Source organism: Platichthys flesus, chromosome 9, assembly GCF_949316205.1.
Source record: "Platichthys flesus chromosome 9, fPlaFle2.1, whole genome shotgun sequence".
NCBI classification, from domain to species: Eukaryota; Metazoa; Chordata; class Actinopteri; order Pleuronectiformes; family Pleuronectidae; genus Platichthys; species Platichthys flesus.
Window position 1 is genome coordinate 11,022,246 of NC_084953.1, and position 20,613 is coordinate 11,042,858.

General features: G+C 42.9%; 1 protein-coding gene across 2 annotated transcripts in view; it reads right to left on the reverse strand.

Annotated features, from left to right (window-relative positions):
• Positions 1–20,012, reverse strand: part of LOC133960621 (ankyrin repeat domain-containing protein 13C) — a 28,256-nt gene extending 8,244 nt beyond the window's left edge. Inside the window, exons 1-7 of one of the 2 annotated variants that reach the window (XM_062395377.1) lie at positions 19,356–20,012; positions 16,995–17,036; positions 10,041–10,145; positions 5,264–5,349; positions 3,338–3,383; positions 1,412–1,478; positions 21–165 (exon numbers count right to left, since the gene is read on the reverse strand). In XM_062395377.1, coding sequence (XP_062251361.1) covers positions 21–165; positions 1,412–1,478; positions 3,338–3,383; positions 5,264–5,349; positions 10,041–10,145; positions 16,995–17,036; positions 19,356–19,728 — 864 coding nt within the window. In that variant the 5' untranslated portion in view covers positions 19,729–20,012. Of the gene's footprint in view, positions 1–20; positions 166–1,411; positions 1,479–3,337; positions 3,384–5,263; positions 5,350–10,040; positions 10,146–16,994; positions 17,037–17,293; positions 17,414–19,355 lie in introns of those variants that run through there. The other variant, XM_062395378.1, reaches the window with a different exon arrangement.
• Between the last annotated feature and the right edge of the window lie 601 nt (positions 20,013–20,613).

The following is a 20,613-nucleotide window of genomic DNA, read 5'->3' on the forward strand; positions in this document are numbered from 1 at the left end:
TCTGTGTGGGTCTCACACACCTCGTGGTGTATCCGCTGGAAAACCTTCTGTTCGTTGTCCAGCACGACAAAAGACTCGGAGGGGATGGCGTTTCCATTGAAGATGAAGCTGAGGTCACCGCGCTGGCACTTCATGTCCGTGAAGTCTATCAGGGTGGTGTCCAGTCTACACACAAACAAACATTTAAGATAGTTTAGTGTGAGAACTTCGGAGAAATGAAAGGAGAAAACAGGGGAAGTAACCAGAAGATGACAGCAGAGGAGCTCAACTGGGTTTACTGTGGGTCACATCTAACTCTGCAGGAGACACTGTGAAAAAGTGTGAGCTGAAGAAAACCTGTCACACCTTTGGTCTGAAAGATGAGAGCCGTTGTGTATAATAATCGTGCCACGGGAAACCAACATATCAAGAGTCTATATATATTTTTTTCAGAATGGGAAGTCCTGGAGTCAAATATAGCAGAGAGAAAAACATTCATCTTTTGAAGAGTAGAAACAAAGTGCTGGGTGCTGAGAGTCGCTGTGACAGGTTGACACACTGTAGCACAAGAAAGTAGAGTAGCTCACGGTGACAGTTCTTTAACCATCTCCTTAACTCCAGGATAATCAGAGGGCATTTTGAATACCAAATCAGACAGGAGCAGATTCTGAGTAACGACGAGCTCCGCATCAAGGCCAACTCACGCAAATTGAATTTTTCCTTCAAATACTTTCCGTTGATATGTTGTGGAGCCCAAATATAGAAGCATGCGCGTATGTGCTGGATAAGGGCCTGCCCTCGTCTGTCAAGCAAACAAAAATAACTTATAGTAAACTGAGCAGTGGGTTACTAACTGTGCACGTGCTACAGAGGCGGCCTAAAACACAGAATTGTGGATTCCTACTATAGTTTCATTGTTTTGTGTGTGTGTGTATGTGTGTGTGTGTGTTTGTGTGTGTGTCAGCTGCATTGGAGTTTTGCTGACACCACTTTGTTTGTAAGCTCAGCAACACTTTAACAGTTGTGTGTTAAGGGTCTGGATATTTTCCGGAGTTTTTCTTTCAATTATGAGGAACAATACAGGAGATTGTCCGTGACAGGACCGTTGACAAGAAGAGGAAAATGTCCGGCACGCTCCGGTGAGGGTCAGCTGCTGTGGCAGGACGTGACGTATAAATTCTGCTTTAAAATTTGTATTTACAGCAGCAGCAGCATCTGCCTTTATTGTCAAAAGATCTTGCATCTCAACTTTCTGATTTGACATCTTTGTCTGCATCGGTTTTCTTGAGGAATTGCAGTTTATTTCAATGCCGTTTCCGTTAAGCTGGTCCTTGTTTACTTAAATAGAAAATTAATAACATATAATGTTCCAAAGCTAATTTAATTACCACATTTTTGACATGTATGCATTCCATTTGTGGAGAGGACTTGCCTGATGTTGATGCCCTGCTTGTAGATCTTACAGGCGTCTGAAGGCAGGATTCTGGAGAGCAAAGGCACTGCAACAGGAAAAGATTCAGTTAAACGTGTCATACATCTTGGAGGGGCCTCGATTTAGAAACTTCACTCAATGAAGGCGACCACTTCAAAGCTCCTGTAGCATATAGACCATGTGCACGTCTAGTTCTGTGGCTTAATATTTAATAACTCAGAGCCCCCACAAGGCTTTAAGTCACTGAAACAAGAGGCTTAATTTTCCTTTGCTGTTTCAGATGCACAGAATTTAACGGGGAGTTTAAAAGTCTAGTGAAGATCTTTGAATGGCTGCATTGGAAAAAACAACACAAAACACTGGGTTCTTCAACCCAGAAGAGTATAACAGGCTTGTTGGTCTCATCAGGCCTGAACGGCACCAAGAAAGAAATCCCTCAAGCAATGTGAGCACGGATCCATGGGACGTGTTGGTTTAAACATGATTCTTCGCATTCACTAAATATTCCAACCCGGTCACCTATTGACTTTGTTGTGTTGCACCATCAAACTTAAACCATTCAAATATTTTATTTATCAATCTGCACTCAACGCCCCTAATGACAAAGAATTTATTGAAAAAGAAAAACTGAAATATTATTTTCTCTCAAAGCTCTTTGAGAAGTTTTTACACTTGATCAAAGTCCACCTTTGATGATTTAAATTGATAAGACATTATTTGGAAAGACTCTTGCCTGGAGGAAACCATCTCCTGACCATTTAATCCCAACTGTGAAACATTCGGGTGGCTTTATGCCGTGGGGGGGTTTCGGGGTCAGGGACTGGGGGGTTCATCAGGATTGAGGGAAAGGTGCAGAACAAATTACAGAGATAGCCTTAATGAAAACCTGGTCCTGATTGTTCAGGACCTCATACTGGTCCAAAAAGTCATCCTCCAACTGAACAATGACCCTGGACACACAGTAAAAAAACTGACTTTGGGACAACTCTGTAAATTTCCCTGAGTGGTCTAACCAGTGACCTGACATGAACCAAATTAAACATCCCTAGAGAGCCTTAGAGAATCTGCAGAGAAGAACGACAGAAAATCTCCAAATCCAGGTGAGCAGAGCTCGTTGTGTCATATAAGCAGGTTTAGGACTATAATCGCTGCCAGAGGTGCTTTGTCTGAATACTTGAATAAATTTCAACGTGATATTCCTGTTTTTCCTTTTGAAGAGTCGAGTGATGAGGGGGAAAAACACAACACAATGTGGAAAATAGTAAATCTGTAATTCTGTAGCCCAAAAAAATTATCTCAATGTCTGTCTTTACAGCAAAGCGTTTACTTTCGTACAACAACAAAAATTTGAGTACACACAGTTATGCAACCACTGAACATACAGTTCCCATCAAGCGTCCATTACATAATCTTGCCCACCTTGTAAATAATTCACAAAGACACAGAATTCCAGAGGGCTCAGACCAGATTTCTGCTGACAAAGCAAATTCTCCTGCACCAGCACCATTAGATACATTTATTAAACTCTCATACAATATCCTTCATTAGCATATACGAGGCCCTGCATTGTTAAGTAGTGGTGCCAGCTGGAGAACACATTCTGCTCCTGGTGCTGGCAGATGTCCCTGACTAAGCATAAATGGAGACTCTCATCCACATGAGAGGATGGTATGTCAGCTCATTCCCAGAAGGGGGAGTAACTTGACTCCAGCTGTGGACCTTGGAGCACAAGGTGAAAACTCTGACCTCATCATATTTTACTGACTATAGTGTGTCAGTCCTCTGAGTTCCAGACGACACTCTAACTTGGGACATGTGGTTCCTTGCCAGAAGAAATGATGTTTGTGAAACTGAGATTAAATTTGACTGTCAATATAACTGTTAACATAAATATTATGGGGCAGCAGATTGTGGAACTTGACTCACCCCAACTTTGGAAGTCCCAGTGAAGCTCCAAGTAAAAGTCACCAAGCTGCAAATGAAGATAGAGAATCACTGGTTAAACCATACGAGTCGAAACACAAAGCTATTCACAACAGAATCGCTGCATACCTTAAAGACAGATTCAGGTCTTATTGTCGATAAGTTCAACAAAAGGAAGAAACACTGTATTATTTTGGGACTATTTTCAGCTGCGCATTAATCCAACTTTTCGGCCCAGTAAGTTTTGACAGTGCCGGGAGGGCGTATGAAGAAATTACTGAAAATAGTTGGTAATCATGTAAGTAAACAGATTCCATGTTGTCCATAACAAGTCCTGACTGACACCCCTCGGTACAATTGATGGGAGGTACTGATCTCTTCACTGGTGGCCTCAATCTTTCCCTCACTCAGGCTCGACAGCGGATCGTCCCTTCCCAGACCTTTTATCATCTCAGAGCGATGATGACGCAGACAATTTATCTGCAGCACCTGTGCCTCGTCAACATCCAGGAAGGTTCACATCTTGTCACAGTAAACACACTTTTCAATGTCAAGGTGCTTTTAAAGACGTCAAACAGGAGGTGATAAAACAATGGAAACAGGTTCTCGATACCACACAGTTGAAAAACATGGTTTTAGATAGTTTGTCCTTCTGTTGACCTTCTCCCTGACTCTCCTGGGGGGGGGGGGGGGGGGGTGTTGTTGCAGCACAGATGACCTGAAAGCTACAATCACCAGATGATTACACCTACAGAGTCAATTACATGATGTCAGGCTGCATGACTATTACTAAAGGGATCTTGTATGGTGAAGCTCAAATGTGTAGATGAAGTGCAACAGCCTGCACATGACTAAATGTTTACTGTGTCTGTGTGAGGCCTGTGTGTCATCATGTCAGCCAGACACAACAAATCCAGAGGTATTACAGTGTATGTGTGCATGTGATGTCACACAGAGGCACAGTGAGGCTTCATTAACCCTGAACAAGCACATCTCTGACTAGATGTAAATGGCCAGGCGTGCATGGGGCCATTGTGAGTGCTTGTGTGTGTCCCTCTTGGCTTTACCTCATTGTGAAGAGAATCCCTTTTGAAAGAGAATCTTCATTGTGGTCTGGGAACAAAGATTGTGTATCTGTGGGTGTGAAATATATATATTTAACTCTCTTTGTGTGTTTATTTGGTTTTAATGAGACATAGAAACTATTGCAGTTCAGGCAGTAGTGTTTATAAGCTCTAGATGCCCGGATCCACTGGTCAAAAGAACATCCACTAACATCTGGATTTGTCAGCAGTCAGAATGGATACAATTGGCTTTCACCTCTGGGTCAAATGACTCTTTATCAACTCCAGCTCTGATCAGCAGTGATGGAAACATGACACCCAGTTGAACCTGCTAATTACTTCTTCTTTATTGTGGCAGTATAGAATACAGGCACTGACACTGCACTTTTTCTGGCACAATTACATGGCGCACCTGGAAGTTCCAGGCATTGGCACATCAATGGCGATGACGTTTTTTGTACTTATTAACTTTTCACATCTTGGAAAGAAAACTGCAATAGCGATATTTTCTTCATATTGTGTAAGATGGGAGCGATCTAAACTCATTCAGTCGCCTTTGGGTTCGAAAGAGGGACTTAAGTAAAAGATTTGCTTGTTCTGTTGTGTGCTGTGCTTCACGACACGTTGTGACATCAAACATGCCCCAGCGGAGAACAGAAGGGCAAACTCTTCTTCTAGCAGTGGGAGTTTGGCCTTTTATTGGGAAGTTTACCCGTGTTTAAAAAAAAACTGGGTATACCCATGCGGATTCTGTAGTAAACTGGGTACAAGAGGCAGAACGGAGATGTTAAAAGACTCAAGACACCAAAACATCAGGGGCAGCATCATCAGAGAGAAACGATCAGACAAATAAGAACTAACAAACCTCTTTCAAGGCTTTCAGCAGCTTGGGCCTCTTGTCCTCCACAGTCTCTCTGGACTGTTGCTTCAGCTTCCTCAGCAGCGCCGTGACTGGAGGACACAGACGAACAAAAAAGACAAACACAGATGAAGAAGAAGCACAAGTGAGTCCAAACCCATCAACAAACAGGAAGCGCCCTGCTGTGTGACTGACGAGCGTCTGGAGGGAAAAATGATTCGCAAGTGGAGACAAGTGTTAGTTCCCATAACAGCTGACTGTTAATCACCTTTTGTAGTTTTGAAATCTGATCCCTAGAAATAACTCACTCCAAATAGAACATTTAGTCACTATATTCAAAAAGTAATTCCTCTGCCATGTTGCTGTTATGCCAACTGGAAATGCTCTGTCTCTACGTGGCAGGAAAGTCGAGACGTTTTGGAGCAGGCACAGTTCAAATGTGACCTAATATAATATTAAAATAAAACTATTTTCACAGTGGCAGGAGTAATGCAGCATTGATGTAGGACCGTACAGAAGTAGTCCAGATATTGTCACAACACATGCTCCGCTAAAACATTTCAGCCACATGCTCAGAGGTAATAAATAATCTTGTGTATATTAATGTATAACTTTGCTGCCTCTTTATGCAAATCCATCCGACAGTGAATCATGCAAAAGGCAAAGAGCACGCACTTTAATGTATATGTGATTTATGGTTCAGAGCTATGTTGACTTCCTGCAGCAACATGGGGCACTCCGAGCAGCGTCCGACTAATCCCTGCGCACCACCTGCAGGGATTAAACCATTCCAGGAAGTTCAAAGGGAACGAGCCAGGCAGACATGGAGCTGCCTGCTAATGAGCTGCCCCCATAACTCCTTAATGACCTGGGAGAGACACACTCCAAGCAGGCTCTTAACCGTGATGCGCTACATTCACAAGCCATCACATCTCTTGTGCCCAGTGGCTGCAGGAGCCCTGCTTGTTAATGTAAGCATTTATTTGAATGTCATTTGCTGTATATAAGCGGAATGGGAGCATCAGCAACCCATCGACATAACTGTGGTGGTTTTATGGAGCCAGGAGGGGATTATATTACCACTTTCAAAACTCATGGAAGCAGTGATGAAAAAAGAAAATATTTGGCTTGTGACACTCAAATCGCCCTCTGTTTTATTAGCATGAAAAGCAACAGTGGACATATGGCATCATCAGCAACCTAACTGTGCGGCTTTATGTCCACGTGGTCAGTCAACACACACAAACATGTTGTTCATATGGTGTGACCGGTGCTCCAGACGAGGTGGCGTGGAGGGGGCAGGGGTAAAACAGGGCCAAATGAGAACACAATGCACACACAGACATGATACACACGATGACACGCGTGGCAGTTGACGCAGACACAGGTAGAGGAAGAGGGCTGTCTTTGTGGCCCGGCTGCCTAATGAGTGAAGACAAGCCCTGAATGGGGCTCCTCCTGATCCTTGCCGCGTCTCAGCGGGATAAGGAACGGAGTACAATCTCACCATCTGCCCACGGCCGACCTGTCCAGCACACACCGAGGAAACCAATCCTGACTGCTTCAGCGCTAAACCAAACTGACTCTCCATGCTGGCACTAATTCACTCTGATACTGATTAGGACACTTTCCTGGCATTAATGAGGTGAGTGATCTCAGTAAATTCACCTCCTGAAATTAATGAACAGAGGCAGAATCAGGACCGTTTTTGCATTGAAGTCACCACAAACTGCTGCCATTTAACAAGTAGCTCTTGGCTGTGACTGGAGAATTATCCAATAATCTGAGAACAGTCAATATTGACACAGCTACCCTGTGGAGTCCCTGTGTGGAACTGTCAAGCGGTTGGGCCGCTGCAAACAGGCCTGAATGAATGTACTTTCAAACTTACTGAGGCCCAGTCAATTAATTTTACAAGACATCTAAAAAGACTCATGACGGCCGTGCAGCACGAGGACTTTTGAACATCTGATTAAAAACTTACAAGCTGCTTTCAAGAAGTCTGTGAATGTAGTGAGGAGGAAAAGATGATTTAGTTCAGCTTCAGGGCTGTACAGGAACAGATGTCAGTGAAAAGTACTTTATCATAAAATAAAATTTGTGTTAATATTTTATAGTATTTTGTCAGATGTGATATTGCTTTTTAAATGGCCTTTTTACTTTGCTATAAAACCTGGAGTATTTAATTGGACGTCTTATACTACGGCTGTTAAGGACTCAAGTTCAAGCATAGAACAAAGATCCACTGTGTTTCAAATATATTACAAATCTTCAAAATGTTGCCTGAAGAAGCTGCACTTATTAGATAGTTATAAGTCTATGTAATAATGTTTATTTGTGTTTGATTGTATATGTGAAATCTACATTTCTGTGTTCAATCTTTATTTTTGTGTCTCAATGGAAGACTAAGAAACAAAAATAATATTTAGGATTAACTCCTATTTTACTCCACATATGAAAGTAAAGACACTTGCATCTTTTGAGTATAAATGAGATCAGTTATTGGGGAGAAGTTCCAACAGAATCTTGCACCATATTCCCACCTGGTCAGTTCCCCCAAATATAGACAAACACTGATGGTTAAACAAAGCTTCCATCATCATTTATATAACCCACATATCACTCAGAAACACGTTACACATTTCAGCCAGTGATTTTTTTGTGGCTTTGAAGTCACAAGGGGATGATCACTTGATCTTGATTTTTTTCTTAAATAATCCAATATTCCACAGATTTTGAAGATATCAAGAGAAAATTAGACGGCGACCTTCAACTTGGATTGAATCAGACCAACAAAAAAAAACCTAACCCTCTTTTCCAGGCGTATAACTTTTGACTAGCTGCTAGATTTCATTTAATCTCACATAAACATAGTTTTGGCAGCAAACTCAAATCTGGTTCTCTATTCAACAGTCAACTACAAAGACCACTGCAGTCTGACATGTTCCTCATCTGAACAAACACTAACTCTGACTGAAGCAGCTCTTTAAACAAACTCCTGAAGCTGACGACGCAGCCGAGTGAGGATGGAAATAGATCTTTCTCAACCAAACACTGACAAAATCTATTTCTGAGCCACATTTTAACACCTTGTTCAAATGGCTGCAAGTGTGGGTAGATATCGGAAAAAGTTTGCCATAAATATTCACCAAAAACAACACATTCACTTTTTTTTTTATTGCTTTCGAGAAGTTTGCCTGGTAATAGGACAGTCTATATGGAAATTTGTTGAAGCGTTGCTTCAGTCTAGGACATGACCCTGTTTGTAAAACAAAGCTCCTGGGTGTCATTGAATGATAAGCAGGGCTCGGTTCGGCTCATGCTCAACATGCACTGAATACAGAAAAGGTCAAGTTTCCCTCAACATCTTTCACCTTAAATGTCATCATGGCAGCCAGGTAAAATCCTATAGAAGGAAAGTGTGAATGCAGTCATTGGATCAGCATCACACTGATCAGTGCAATGAGAGTGTTGTTTGCCTGGCCTGTACATTAGTGTGGCAATAAATTCGCCCAGGAGGCAAAGACAAGTCCTGCTCAGCAGAAGCTGTAAGGCCTCTTTCCTCTGAAACCTGACAGATGATTGAAGAGATCAGTCAACTGACCCACTCAGTCTGTACTGTCCTCCGTCTGATCCCCTCAGACACAGGCCCAGCCAATCAGACACTACTCGCAAACTCACAGCAAACCAAACATATTTTCTGACAGATCAATTCACAACAAAGCAAAGATAAGTGCATTCATTCTTCTCAACAACTGCGATGGGCTGCGAGGCAATTCACATGCTCTGACAATGGAGATGGCTAAAAAAGAAAATGCATAATAATGACAATTTTGAAATGACATCAAGGTATTTATATTCATATCGAACTAGAAGAGCCGTTCTCTCTTTCTAAGACCTGTCAGTCATAAACCAGAATCAATTTGTAGCATTTCACACACAGTATGAAAGCTGTATTTGTCTTACAGAACAAAACTGAATGAACCACATGGAAGGTAACTGGGGTTGCTTCGTGTCAATTTTCATTATAAACCGGTTTGATTCTTCCTGTACAAACAGCCGGCAAAACCAAGTGACATGATCTATTCAAAATCCCCATGATTAACATATTAGGAACTTAAAGTAGATAATGAACAAAATGCATCTTTCAAACATCCCCATGTTCATATTCAATTAAACTGTACAGCCTGCATACAAAGAGTGTTCTCATGCTTCCCTCTTACATCAATAGCATTAAAAACCCTGCATGATAGATCTAGGTGCCAGTTTCTTGTACAATGAGATAATAACTATTAACGGTCATTGGATACATAACATTTTAATATTTCAAACCCCAGTTTAATCCAGACTTTGGACTGTGGGCAGGAAATGGGCGTGAAAAGGGCCCGAGCTTAATCAGCCAATGACAGGCGAGAGAGAGAGAAACATCTAATGAACTGCCTTTCATCGAAGCACAAAAGCCAGAGGGCCCTTGAGGAATGTCCCGTCTCTCTGAGGGACAAAGGAGGCAGGCCGGCGTCACGGCCTCACTGGGAAGCAGAATGTGCCGAGCTGTTTGTTAGTTTGCATCTGTCCCTGGGACCTTTTCTCTCCCACTTCAATGTTTTCACACAAGAAAATCCCAACTGAAGCTGCACCAAAGCCACGTTTGTTATAGTGAGTGAGTTGGCTGACACTTTGACGAGGTGATCAGGATGAAGCAGTGGTGCTGGTGGGGGAGTTTCAAAAGCTCTGTCTCAGTGTATGACCAGGCAGAGACAGCCAGTCAGTCACAGATACTTACTCATCTGCCGGTCTCCGTAGCTGATGGCCTCTGCAAGGGGGCTCCATCCCTGAGCGTTCTTCACCTTCACTGGTGCATTGTGGGCCAGCAGCAGGTGTGCACACTCTGTAGGAGGTCCAAACAGACAGGAAGATTATTACTAAACACTAACGTACATGGATGATAGGGTTTACTCATGGCATCGCAATTAGGAAAAGAAAGACACAAATGAAAAAAGCATGCAAATAAAAGACCAGCGACACAGACATCAGCAAAGGAAAGAGAAACATTTGTATTAATGTGTCTTATGAACACGACTCTACAGGTGCTACCATCACAAAGGTTCTAAAACCCCAGTAAAAAGCCCTGGCAGGTGCTTTCTGTTCAAACAAGAGGAACTGGAGATGTGTTTAAATCGAGCAAAAGCCAGGTGATGAGACCTGGCTTTAGCCACAATAAAAGATAAACTGGTTTTATAAAACAGAACAGAAGCAGAAGTCTGCATCTAAACATCTGAAGGGGTAAGAGGCGACTCTTAGGTACAATACATTTATTTCCTTTTAACCCGAGAGACAAAGAACATGGAGAAACAAGTGGAGAGAAAATGAATTATTAAACAAATGGAAGAATAAGAGCTTATGGCTTTTCTCATTTCTCTATCTGATGCAACCACAATGCTGAACACACAATGTTAAGACAAGGAGGAAGGATAACACCTGCTTTACAAACACACAGAGAACAAATGATCATTTCCTCAGGAGATTTATCAGATGAGACCGACTTCACGTTGCTATGGTAACTATCACATGTAATTCATAATAAGATACTCCCACGCAGTCAAACAGGACAATAAACACCTGGATACTTATTTTTAATTCCATGTCAACACTGACGCCAGGTCTAATTTTCCCTTCAGCTTGTCTTAAAGCAAGAACCAGTCAAAATGAACTACAACTAGAATGACACTCATACCTCCACCTGGAACAGTCCTCTTAAATTCAACAAACCCAGGTATCAGTTCTCTAAATGGACCTGACTTTTTTTAGTATTGTGGAGTTTCGTAGAAATATATTCAGTAGCTTGATGCAACTTGTGTTATCTCCTTCACAAACTAACATACAACCCAACCAACAAATGGACAGGGCTGGAAATAAAGTCAGTTCTAGGACCCCATCATTGGCTTTCATTCATTTTGTATTTATGCATATGTGCCCTATTTATCTCTGCTTATTGGCCAATCAAATGCATTGATCGCAAATGTACCACATCTTGCAGTAGATTCAGGTACACACGACTGACTTGCCGCCTGCTGTAAGCATGTATGATACCAAGCAGCGATTCTTCCTGTGGCATTGCATATTTAAAAATAATCCTGGTTTTATACAGGGACAGATTGTATGTAGGATTGAGGTGACAGCTGACCCATTAACCAAAGAGCCATATGGGGCCGACATACTGCTGTAAAACGGGGAAAATATTATCACATTGAAAACATCACACTGTACAGAGCTACCCTCGGAGCTGTGCAGGAAAACAGCCAGAGAGACTCATCCCTTTTTTCTGTGGCACCATCTGCAGCACACAAAAAAACCCTCCTCTGCCTCTGGGCTTCGTGTCAACAAACTACAGCAAGGCACAAAAAAAAAACAGAAAGAAAATAAAACCTGTTGTTCTGGCTCAGCTGTCAGTTTTTTTTCACGACACAATTCGTCATATTGTTGGCGTCTGTTGCGGCTCAGTCTAACCACTGGGCAGGAGCAGTCGTAGCCCTGTGAGCAGAAAATTGCCCAAATGCAAGAGCAGAGGCTAACTGCGAACAGCCTGCCGCTGAGTGAGTAAGTGGGGCTGTTTGATCGGCCCGGCACTGATCTCTTAGTCTGACAAAAGCCGCACACAAGCCGCTCAATATACCTGGTTACTGTCCTCGTGTTCAGACCTGTTCCTCTGCTACACGCCAACATCAACACTACAGAGCCAACCTGGTGTCCCGAGGCAGAGGGAGCTAATCTTGCTCTTTGAAAAATCAAGCACAACACACAGTCTAAACTACCACATCCCCTCAATGATCCACATACCAACCATGTTTTATTCATATGAGAGAGGCCAGCGTCTCATACATTCTTTATGATGGAGAGGAATGCATGTAGAACCTCATCCTAATTAAACATTATCCTCACAACAAAGAGCAGAGAGGCTGTCCCAGGGGTGTAGTTACACGGGGATAAAAAGACAGGTTTTTGACAGCACCCAAAGTATTTCAGCTACATTCTAGCAACAGCTTTGCCTTAACGTGCAGCTCTAACCCAAGGTTGAGAAAACGAAAATGAACAAAGACAGGCCAGTGGGAAGTAATCGTGTTCGCACCAGGGGAGCGGCTGAAGTTCAAAGACTTGGATGGTGACTCGTCTAAACTCGTCTTCTCATTATATTTCTGCCCAATTCGCTGTGACGTGATCTGCATGTTAAGTGCTATAGATCGTCCAAAGTCTGACTACCTCCAAAAGATCGATTAATACACATAATATTGCAGGATTTCACGATTATATCCTGTGTGCCTGTGCTAATTGTTAATTTCCTCTGCCCAGGAGTATTATTGACGTAGTCCATCAAACCACAGAATTTCCCACTCCAGGTCGGAACTTCGACTCGGAAGGTAGGAGGATGTATATTAGCACTCCTGTCATTAAATGTGTTGTACACATAGTACTGTCCAATTTCTGTCTGTGGACGTTTTACTGGTATGCGTGAAATGCCACATAATGCGTTATTATGAACTTTTTGTAATAACAATAGCTAGCTGGCTAACGATAACATTGTTCCTGTGCAACTAGAACGCTATCAACTCGGCTTATTTGGGTGTGATATCATTCTGAGGGCCTGGAACGCGGGACAAGGTTTCACCCATGTCTATTTGGTTGATGGTTGGTTTGTTTGTCTGTTTTTAGCAGGATAACGCAAAAACCTTTGGACGAATTACCACTGAACTCGGTGGAAGGATTACTTGCAAATCCTGGACGAACCCATGAAATATTGGTGTGGATCCAGGAATATTTGTATTCTTTCTTTAACAGTTTGAGATAGGGTGTTTTTTTGACATTTTCACAAATTTCTCTCACAATAATTTATTGGTTTTGACGAAAAAAAATCGTACATGTATGGGGACTGATATTTATGAGGGTTATGCATTAAAGTGCACATCCAAATCTGGATCTAAGGAATTTAAATCTGGTTTCATAAAGGGGACTGTTTGGCCATGGCTGAGGTATGCACTCTAATGAGTGCCTCTCTAGATTATCTATTGTCCCTCAGTAGCCATACATACAAATTCCAGTTTCAGCTCTTTGATGACTCTTCCTGTACTTGTTGGCATTTAATCATTTTATCATTGAATTTTTAAATCCTTCCCAGTGACTTTAAATTCCTCCAGTTCCCTACGCTGTCCAATCCCTTGGTCGAATCCACAGGCGCAGAACTCGTTGACCACAGAGAGACAGAGAGCGGGCTGTTGTCACGACTTCCACATTGAGCGGGTTGATGCTGTCAACTCTCGCACAGGGGTGTGACACACTCTCTGCCCCATTGGTTACTGTACACGCCAATCAATAGCTGTGACAATCTCCTCCACAGCTTTGTGTTTTTACTGCGCACACACGTGAGGAAATCAAAACAAAAATCACCCTAACAACATCATTAAATAAAGAAGCTGGGCTGGCACCAGAGAGAGTGGATGTCACTGCAGAGTGCCTCACAAAGAGGTCTGCATCAGCAAAGAAAAAAGGTCAACCTCAGTGTGAATGCATTAGTCCGCTCCGTGCCCAGGCTCAGCTTGCCTTCTGTCGTAAGGCTCCCATTCCATCTGGCCTTTGACCTATATATCATCCTGCTAAATCCAATGATTGTGTTATATAATGGCAACATTTAGCAGAGATACATTACATAACCATGAAGAGAACACTCAGGCCAAGTTTCATGAGCTACAGACCTGCCCTCGCTTCTGATGATGGTTTGAGACATCATCATGCATAAACTCTGTATCTACCAGAGGTTTTCTGTTTTTCAAATGTCCTCCAGCATGAATTTAATCCAGGAGCTATATGTTTAACGTTTCACCCTCAAAGACAATAACAGCAACCATCCGTTATTTAACAATGCAAACAGACCGATGCTCTTACAGTTACATTGCTCTTAGATGATACTCTTTAACAACCTCAACAAACACGACATGTAGCCTCATCCAGTGGCACAAACTGAGTGCATCATGTGTTTTGATGTCACTTTCAAATTTTTCACTTTTAATCAAATACTGCATTTTATCTTCTAAAGTTATAAAGTTTGAGCTGAGACATACTATTTCCTGTAGCCGCAAGAGCATCCAGCCATTTGGTGATACAATGTGTGAGCAGTACAAACTGCACCAAACTGGACCCTGCCTCTCACCCTATGAGAGCTGGAATTGGCTCCAGCTCCCCCCACAACCCTTAAAGGATAAGCTGTATAGATAGTGCATGGTTGGACGTGCAACAGCTGTGTACACTGTGAGAGTTACCAGTTTTAAATTGACCAGTTATCAGTTATCGATCCTGGTGCGATGTACATTTTAATCAGTTATAAGGCAATGTTTGTATGTGTATTCATGCAGGATTATAGCAAGAAATAAAAAACTAAACAACTCCAGTTCATTCATTACAATCAAATCAGATGGATAAGGGTGGATACATTAGCACTTATCCTATAATTCATTATCCACGGGTTGCTGTCAGATTTATTCGGTTATGCAGTTCTGAAAGTATTGATATTAGGAAGTCTCCTGGTGGGCTTCTGCGTTAATTGCGTGTGCAGCAAGTGCACGAGTCACATGCACCTCTGTGAGCGAGGCAGAGCAGGGTGGAGACTCTAAGTGCTAATCTAATGCTGCACCGTGTGCACCGGCTACACATGGGACACTCGTCAAGAAGCTCTGTGGGCTGTTAAAGCCCCGACCATCACCACTCATTCTCATCCAGGCTGAGTGCGTCTATAAAATTGCTTTTTTGCTCACTTCTTCTCCATCGATCACACACCCAGCGACTGAATCAAACAGGAGTTGGATGGTTTCCAAATCTGAGGCAGAACAGAAAACCCTTAAACATCTCGTTTGTGTTTTGCAGACTGAACCCAAAATGTTGATATGTTTTCTCCACAAACAAATGATGTTAATGTTCTGGGCATGATGACTATAATCTTCTCTCTTGACTTAATGGGCTGATTATTTAGTGATGATCTGACTTTGTTATCTCTCATCACTGAAACCAATTTAAGATAGCTCACAATTTTATTCTAGTAACCATAGAAACAGATATCAAAGCTAAGGAAAACTTGATCTTTCTCTGTCGTTTGATGTGACATGACAGGAAATGGGCTTCACGAGAAAAACTGTTTAGACAATGACATCATCCAAAAAGAGTGACAGTGTTTAGTGAAGCGTTTCATTTTCAGTAAAAGCATTAGTGCTCTATTACAGATTGTGAGTCAGCTGGTGACTTAAGAGATCAATGAAATAAAAAACACATCACCAATTCATCTTTAATAATATGTTTGAATCTCTTCTTTTCCTCCTTCAGTTACTGTTTTCCTGGACGTTTGACGATAAGTCTATGAACAGAAAATAGACCTGCAACCATTTAGGTTATCATGCGTTTCATGCATATAGCAACCCTCCTTGTCTGGGTTTTGTTTGTTTTCAGCAGCAGAACTGCAAACATGAAAATCATTTTGCTCTGTATTAAGCTCATAGTGACGTCTTCTTCTAAATGGGATTTTTCCCCTGTAGAAGTTTTAAGCTCAGAATTAAAGTAGCTAAACAAGAATCAGTGTCATCATTTGCCCGGGTAGACACACATAAACCAAGACCCATAAAAAAAGAGAGCCTTGTCCTGTCTATCCCAGCAGGGCAGCCACACCCAGTCTATGATCTCATGCTGAAGCCTTCACCATGTCTGGCCCGAGCCTCCCTGGAGGACAGAGGCAGCAGCAGGGAGGAGATAGGCAACCTCATTAGCACGATCAATTCCATAACATGGCATCTACCACTACACTGGGGCACGCCATAGTCCGAAACCCCCATCGGTAGTGGCACGGCCTCTGCTCTGGCGACAGGTATTGAACTTTGCGAATGGGAAATCGATGGCAGCCCGTGTGCCAATGGGTTTCAATGACGAGAACTAAACAAATGGGGGCTGCGCGACACAAGACAACCTGCGCCTGAACTGCTCACAACAGCCTGCTGCAAAAAAGGAGGGGGAAATAAATGTTTCAATAGCATGTTCCGAGGTCTCCTCGTGAAATTAAACACGCGCATCGGCTCCCAGAGTGGGCAGTGCATTAATGTTTCATGCACATGCTTTCAGTCCAGCCGGTGCAATTCAGCAGAAAACAAAATCACAAAGAGATTTATTTAAAAAAAGCCTTGAAACATGATATACTATATCTGAATGATTTGCTGCCTTCTCTGTTTCACAACCTAATAAAAAGTCAGTTAACTAACTCAACTAAACGAAAATGACTTCTTATATCAGTTAGTGATCCTCTGCACCAGCTTCAAATCATTAGTCTTTAAGCCAGTAGTAGAAGCTCAGTCTGAAGAGACTCAGCGAGGATCTTATTTCTTGCAGTGTCATCATTGTCTAATCCTCACTGATTAAATATGTTCTCATATCCTCTGTGAATGTATTAAATAGTCAATCCAGATTTTATTGTCCATGAACAAAAACTCAATCTTCTCTTCTGGGATTTGTGTGACGATGATCTGTGACAACCGTTGGATGATAAATGCACAGACAGAGAAAGACGTGAAAGCAAAACATGCTAATAAATGGCAGCACACACAAAAGACAGGCAGCCTGGCCGAGAGAGTTTCATTTTGAAAGCCACAGAGACAGACACTAAGAGAGAGACAATAATAGAGCCCAGGGAGGTGATTCTTTTAACACTTCTCACCTTTGTTGCCAATCATGACAGCGAGATGCAGCGGTGTGTTTCCTGTTGAAGAAATAAACAAGAATTTGACGTCAGCATTTTGCAGCTATGAGTCACATGTATGGTGAATCAGAAGTTAAAATTGGTAGGCACTTTCTAATAAACACAGAATGATATGCTAAGTGAAACCCAATTGTGTTTTCTCCGGCAAAGTCAAGCAGCATTCAAACTACTGCACCCCCCAGGCAAGGAAGTGGCCTATTAATGACACAAGGTAAACAGGGAGGTCTGCTCACACATTCAGAGAAAATAACCTTTACATTAGGTGAAGGGAGGCACAGGTTTTCTTCCCAGGATGTGAAATGTGCCTCGTAAGCACTGGAGAATCCCTCAAGAGGAAGACCGACTGCCCGCTCAGCTACTCCAAAGCACCTCTTCCAGGGAGGCCACCAGATTGGAAAGAGGGCCCTCCCTGCTAGTGGCCCTAGTGTGGTTGAAAACAGAAGCTGGAGATCAGCTGGAGTCCAACTGGATGTTGTGATTAACTGCATAGAGGGGTGCAGAGGAACAACAGTGGCCATATCTGTGCTGAATTGCTTTGTTGTCAGAACCACCTCTACTTTCTCCTGACACTTTATATTTAATGGCAGCACTGAAAGCATCCCTTCTACCAGAGGACAAATGTTTCGTCCCATTTTCTCCCCATGAGATTTCGACAACCGGTCCAATTCCAGGGAGAAAATTTAATTTACTCGCAGCTCTGAAAACAATTTGATTTCAACTGAGCAAAAATTGGCTTTTCTTTTCAAAACCAGCAGCCTGCTTTCAATAGATAACGCAGAACTTGCTGTCAATAGTTATTGCTTGGTTAGGGACTATTTCTTCTGTTGCGTAAAGAGGCAAACTTTTTAAGTCTAACAGTGGGGGGTTTTCTAAAGACACTAAATTGAATCCAGTTTGAGACAAAGATGTATATATTTCCATTCTTATTGGTTGATTGATGGACTGCAGATATCTATTAGTTAACTGGACCTAACACACAACTTTAATTTATCTTTGATTACTTCTGTGATTTATTATCCAATTTTACAAGCACTGATACAAATTTGAATGAATCCTCAATGATAATTGGTAGTTGCAGCCGTGTTATAACTCAAAACAAATCACATTATTTTCATGGTCTTATTCTGATACTGGAACAGAAGGTGAGAAAATATGGTTTTATGATGATGAGGGTGAATCAGTAACCAGCCTTGTTAGTGGTTTACAGCCATTCATGTTAAATTAGATTTGCCATATATGAGGCAGATGTTGTTCCAAGGAGAAGAGTGGCATAAATAATAAGCATTACTTCTTTGTCCTTACACTACTGGCTGTTACTCAAAGGGTGTACTGATGTATTTCAGTGGCTCGGTGCATCAGTTCAGCTTTAGCCTCAGTGTTTCTTCCCCCAAAGGCTGAGTGTGGGTGTGAGTAAACACAAACTGCTGCCACTGAACCACACCAGTCCACAGCGAGGTGAGCAAAGCCTGCTGGAAACTGCAAGTTCAAGTTCCACAACACCAACAACAACAACAGAGGCAAATGTGTCTCAGATTATTGTCAGAGCTTTGACTTACCAGAAAGACCAGATTCGTCCACTGACACAACTGCAGGCAACTTTCTGTCTCCACACACACACACACACACACACACATGTGTGAACCGGAACACAACAATGTTGTTGTTTCACCAGGGAGTGTCTCTGGAGATTGGGCCAGCATCTGAGCAGACTTCGTCCTGTAGAAGATATGCTACCGGTCATGGGACAATGCAGCAATGTCTAATCTATGATTGGTTCTTACCCCAGAAACAACAATCAGTCAATTAATCAATTGACAGACACTTTATCAAGCACCTATTTTGATTATCTTTTCATCATTTTGAGTCATATTTAAAGAAAATTTGGATTTTGGAGGGTTCATCTGACAGAATCTGTCACCTGAAAACATCAGAGCTTTGGGGAAGATGGATAGAAATTCCAATATTCTGAATTAAGGACATATCTGATGATCCGATGAATTAATTGATAAAGACAATAGTTAGCTGCAGCCCCGGTTGTGAATAAGCAGGAGTTTCCCTGCTGCTGGTCAGAGGACGCACAGATGAAAACCATGGGTCACTTTTCTGTTTGCTGACCAGAAGAAACTGAATGAATAAAGTTGCACGGTGGATGAATTAAACAGTGACCCGGGCCTTGAAAGGGAGCAGCCTCGTTTACTTCCAGTGCTACAGGACACTCAACGGCCTGTAAGCTACAAACTAAGCTCCACTGCACCCTGACACCGGAGCATCGTGATGGAGCCCTTTCCTCCAGTGTGACGGGGGAACAGGTTCACTCACCGTGCACGTCTTTCTGCGCGATGTTCTGCGTCCGGATGAGCGAGGACAGGCGGCGGACATCTCCCTTAAACACGCACTCGTGCACCGGGAAGTCGTGGCCGGTTCGGATGATGGGGTTCTTGTTGTTGTCATCGATGACATCCGATGTGGACAGCGCGTTGGTGTTGTCGTTAATCTGCTGGTTCTGCTGCTGCTGCGTGGACGACGACTTGATCAACTTGTGATTGCTGAAGATTTTGCTCGCTCGGCTCTTGCCACTGGTCTTGGAGGCGGCGAAGGTCCCGGTGGCCGCCTCCTCGTCCGGCTCCAGGAGGTCCTCGTCCTTGCTCGGCCTTTGGTCCTTGCGCAGGGAGCGAACCTTTTCCCCGGTCATTTTCCCCCAAACCCGTCGCCTCTAACGGAGCAGAGGGCGTCTCGTCGCGGACGATGACCCTCCGGACCAACCGATGCGAGCCGCCAGCTGGAAGTGTTCACGCACACGCCGAGAGCCGCACCGCATGAAAACACTTCCCGCAGACACTAGAGAGTGTGAAGAAGGAGAGGCAACGGAGACGAACGGGTCGCAGCTTCCGATTAGCGCCGGTTCTCTAATGAAAACAAACAGTCCGCTCCCCTCGTATCTCTCCAAAGCGTCGCTGCTCAACGTCAGCGGCTCCAGTGGACGAGGAGCTCAAGCTTCCGCCTCGTAGTATCGCGAGATTTCCGGAGAGGTTACTATCGGTCACATGACTGTACATGGCTCCTATCATATATATATATATAAACAGTGTTGTGCAAGTTTACACCTCTCATGTACTAGTTCAAATTTCAGTTCATACAAGTAAACATGAATAGTTCACGTTCATAGTTCTGCTTTCTCTTGCAATCTGCATATGAGACCGAGAGCTGTTGTGTTGCAGGTATTGCCTGCCCCTTTAAGGAAAGTTTGTAGTGTGTGACGTAGTGCATCGGGGTATTGTGAGTAAAGACGCTAAAAGTGTGTGTATAACGAGAAGTGACGGACCAATTGGAGGTGATGCCAGTGTTGCTCCTGCTGTATATCCGAGAAATAGAGTGTGGTCGCATTCCAAGTAAAGAAACATGTCCTCCTCCTTCTTCACGGAGCGGTCCGGACGGCTGGTTACCGGCCAGACAGCGAGCCAAGATAACCAGTGACAGGGGCGGCACCTGGTACAGGCGACATAGAAGACTGATTTATCATGACGTGAAACATGCAATTTAAAACAATACATTAAGTCACTCATCATTCTCTAAACCC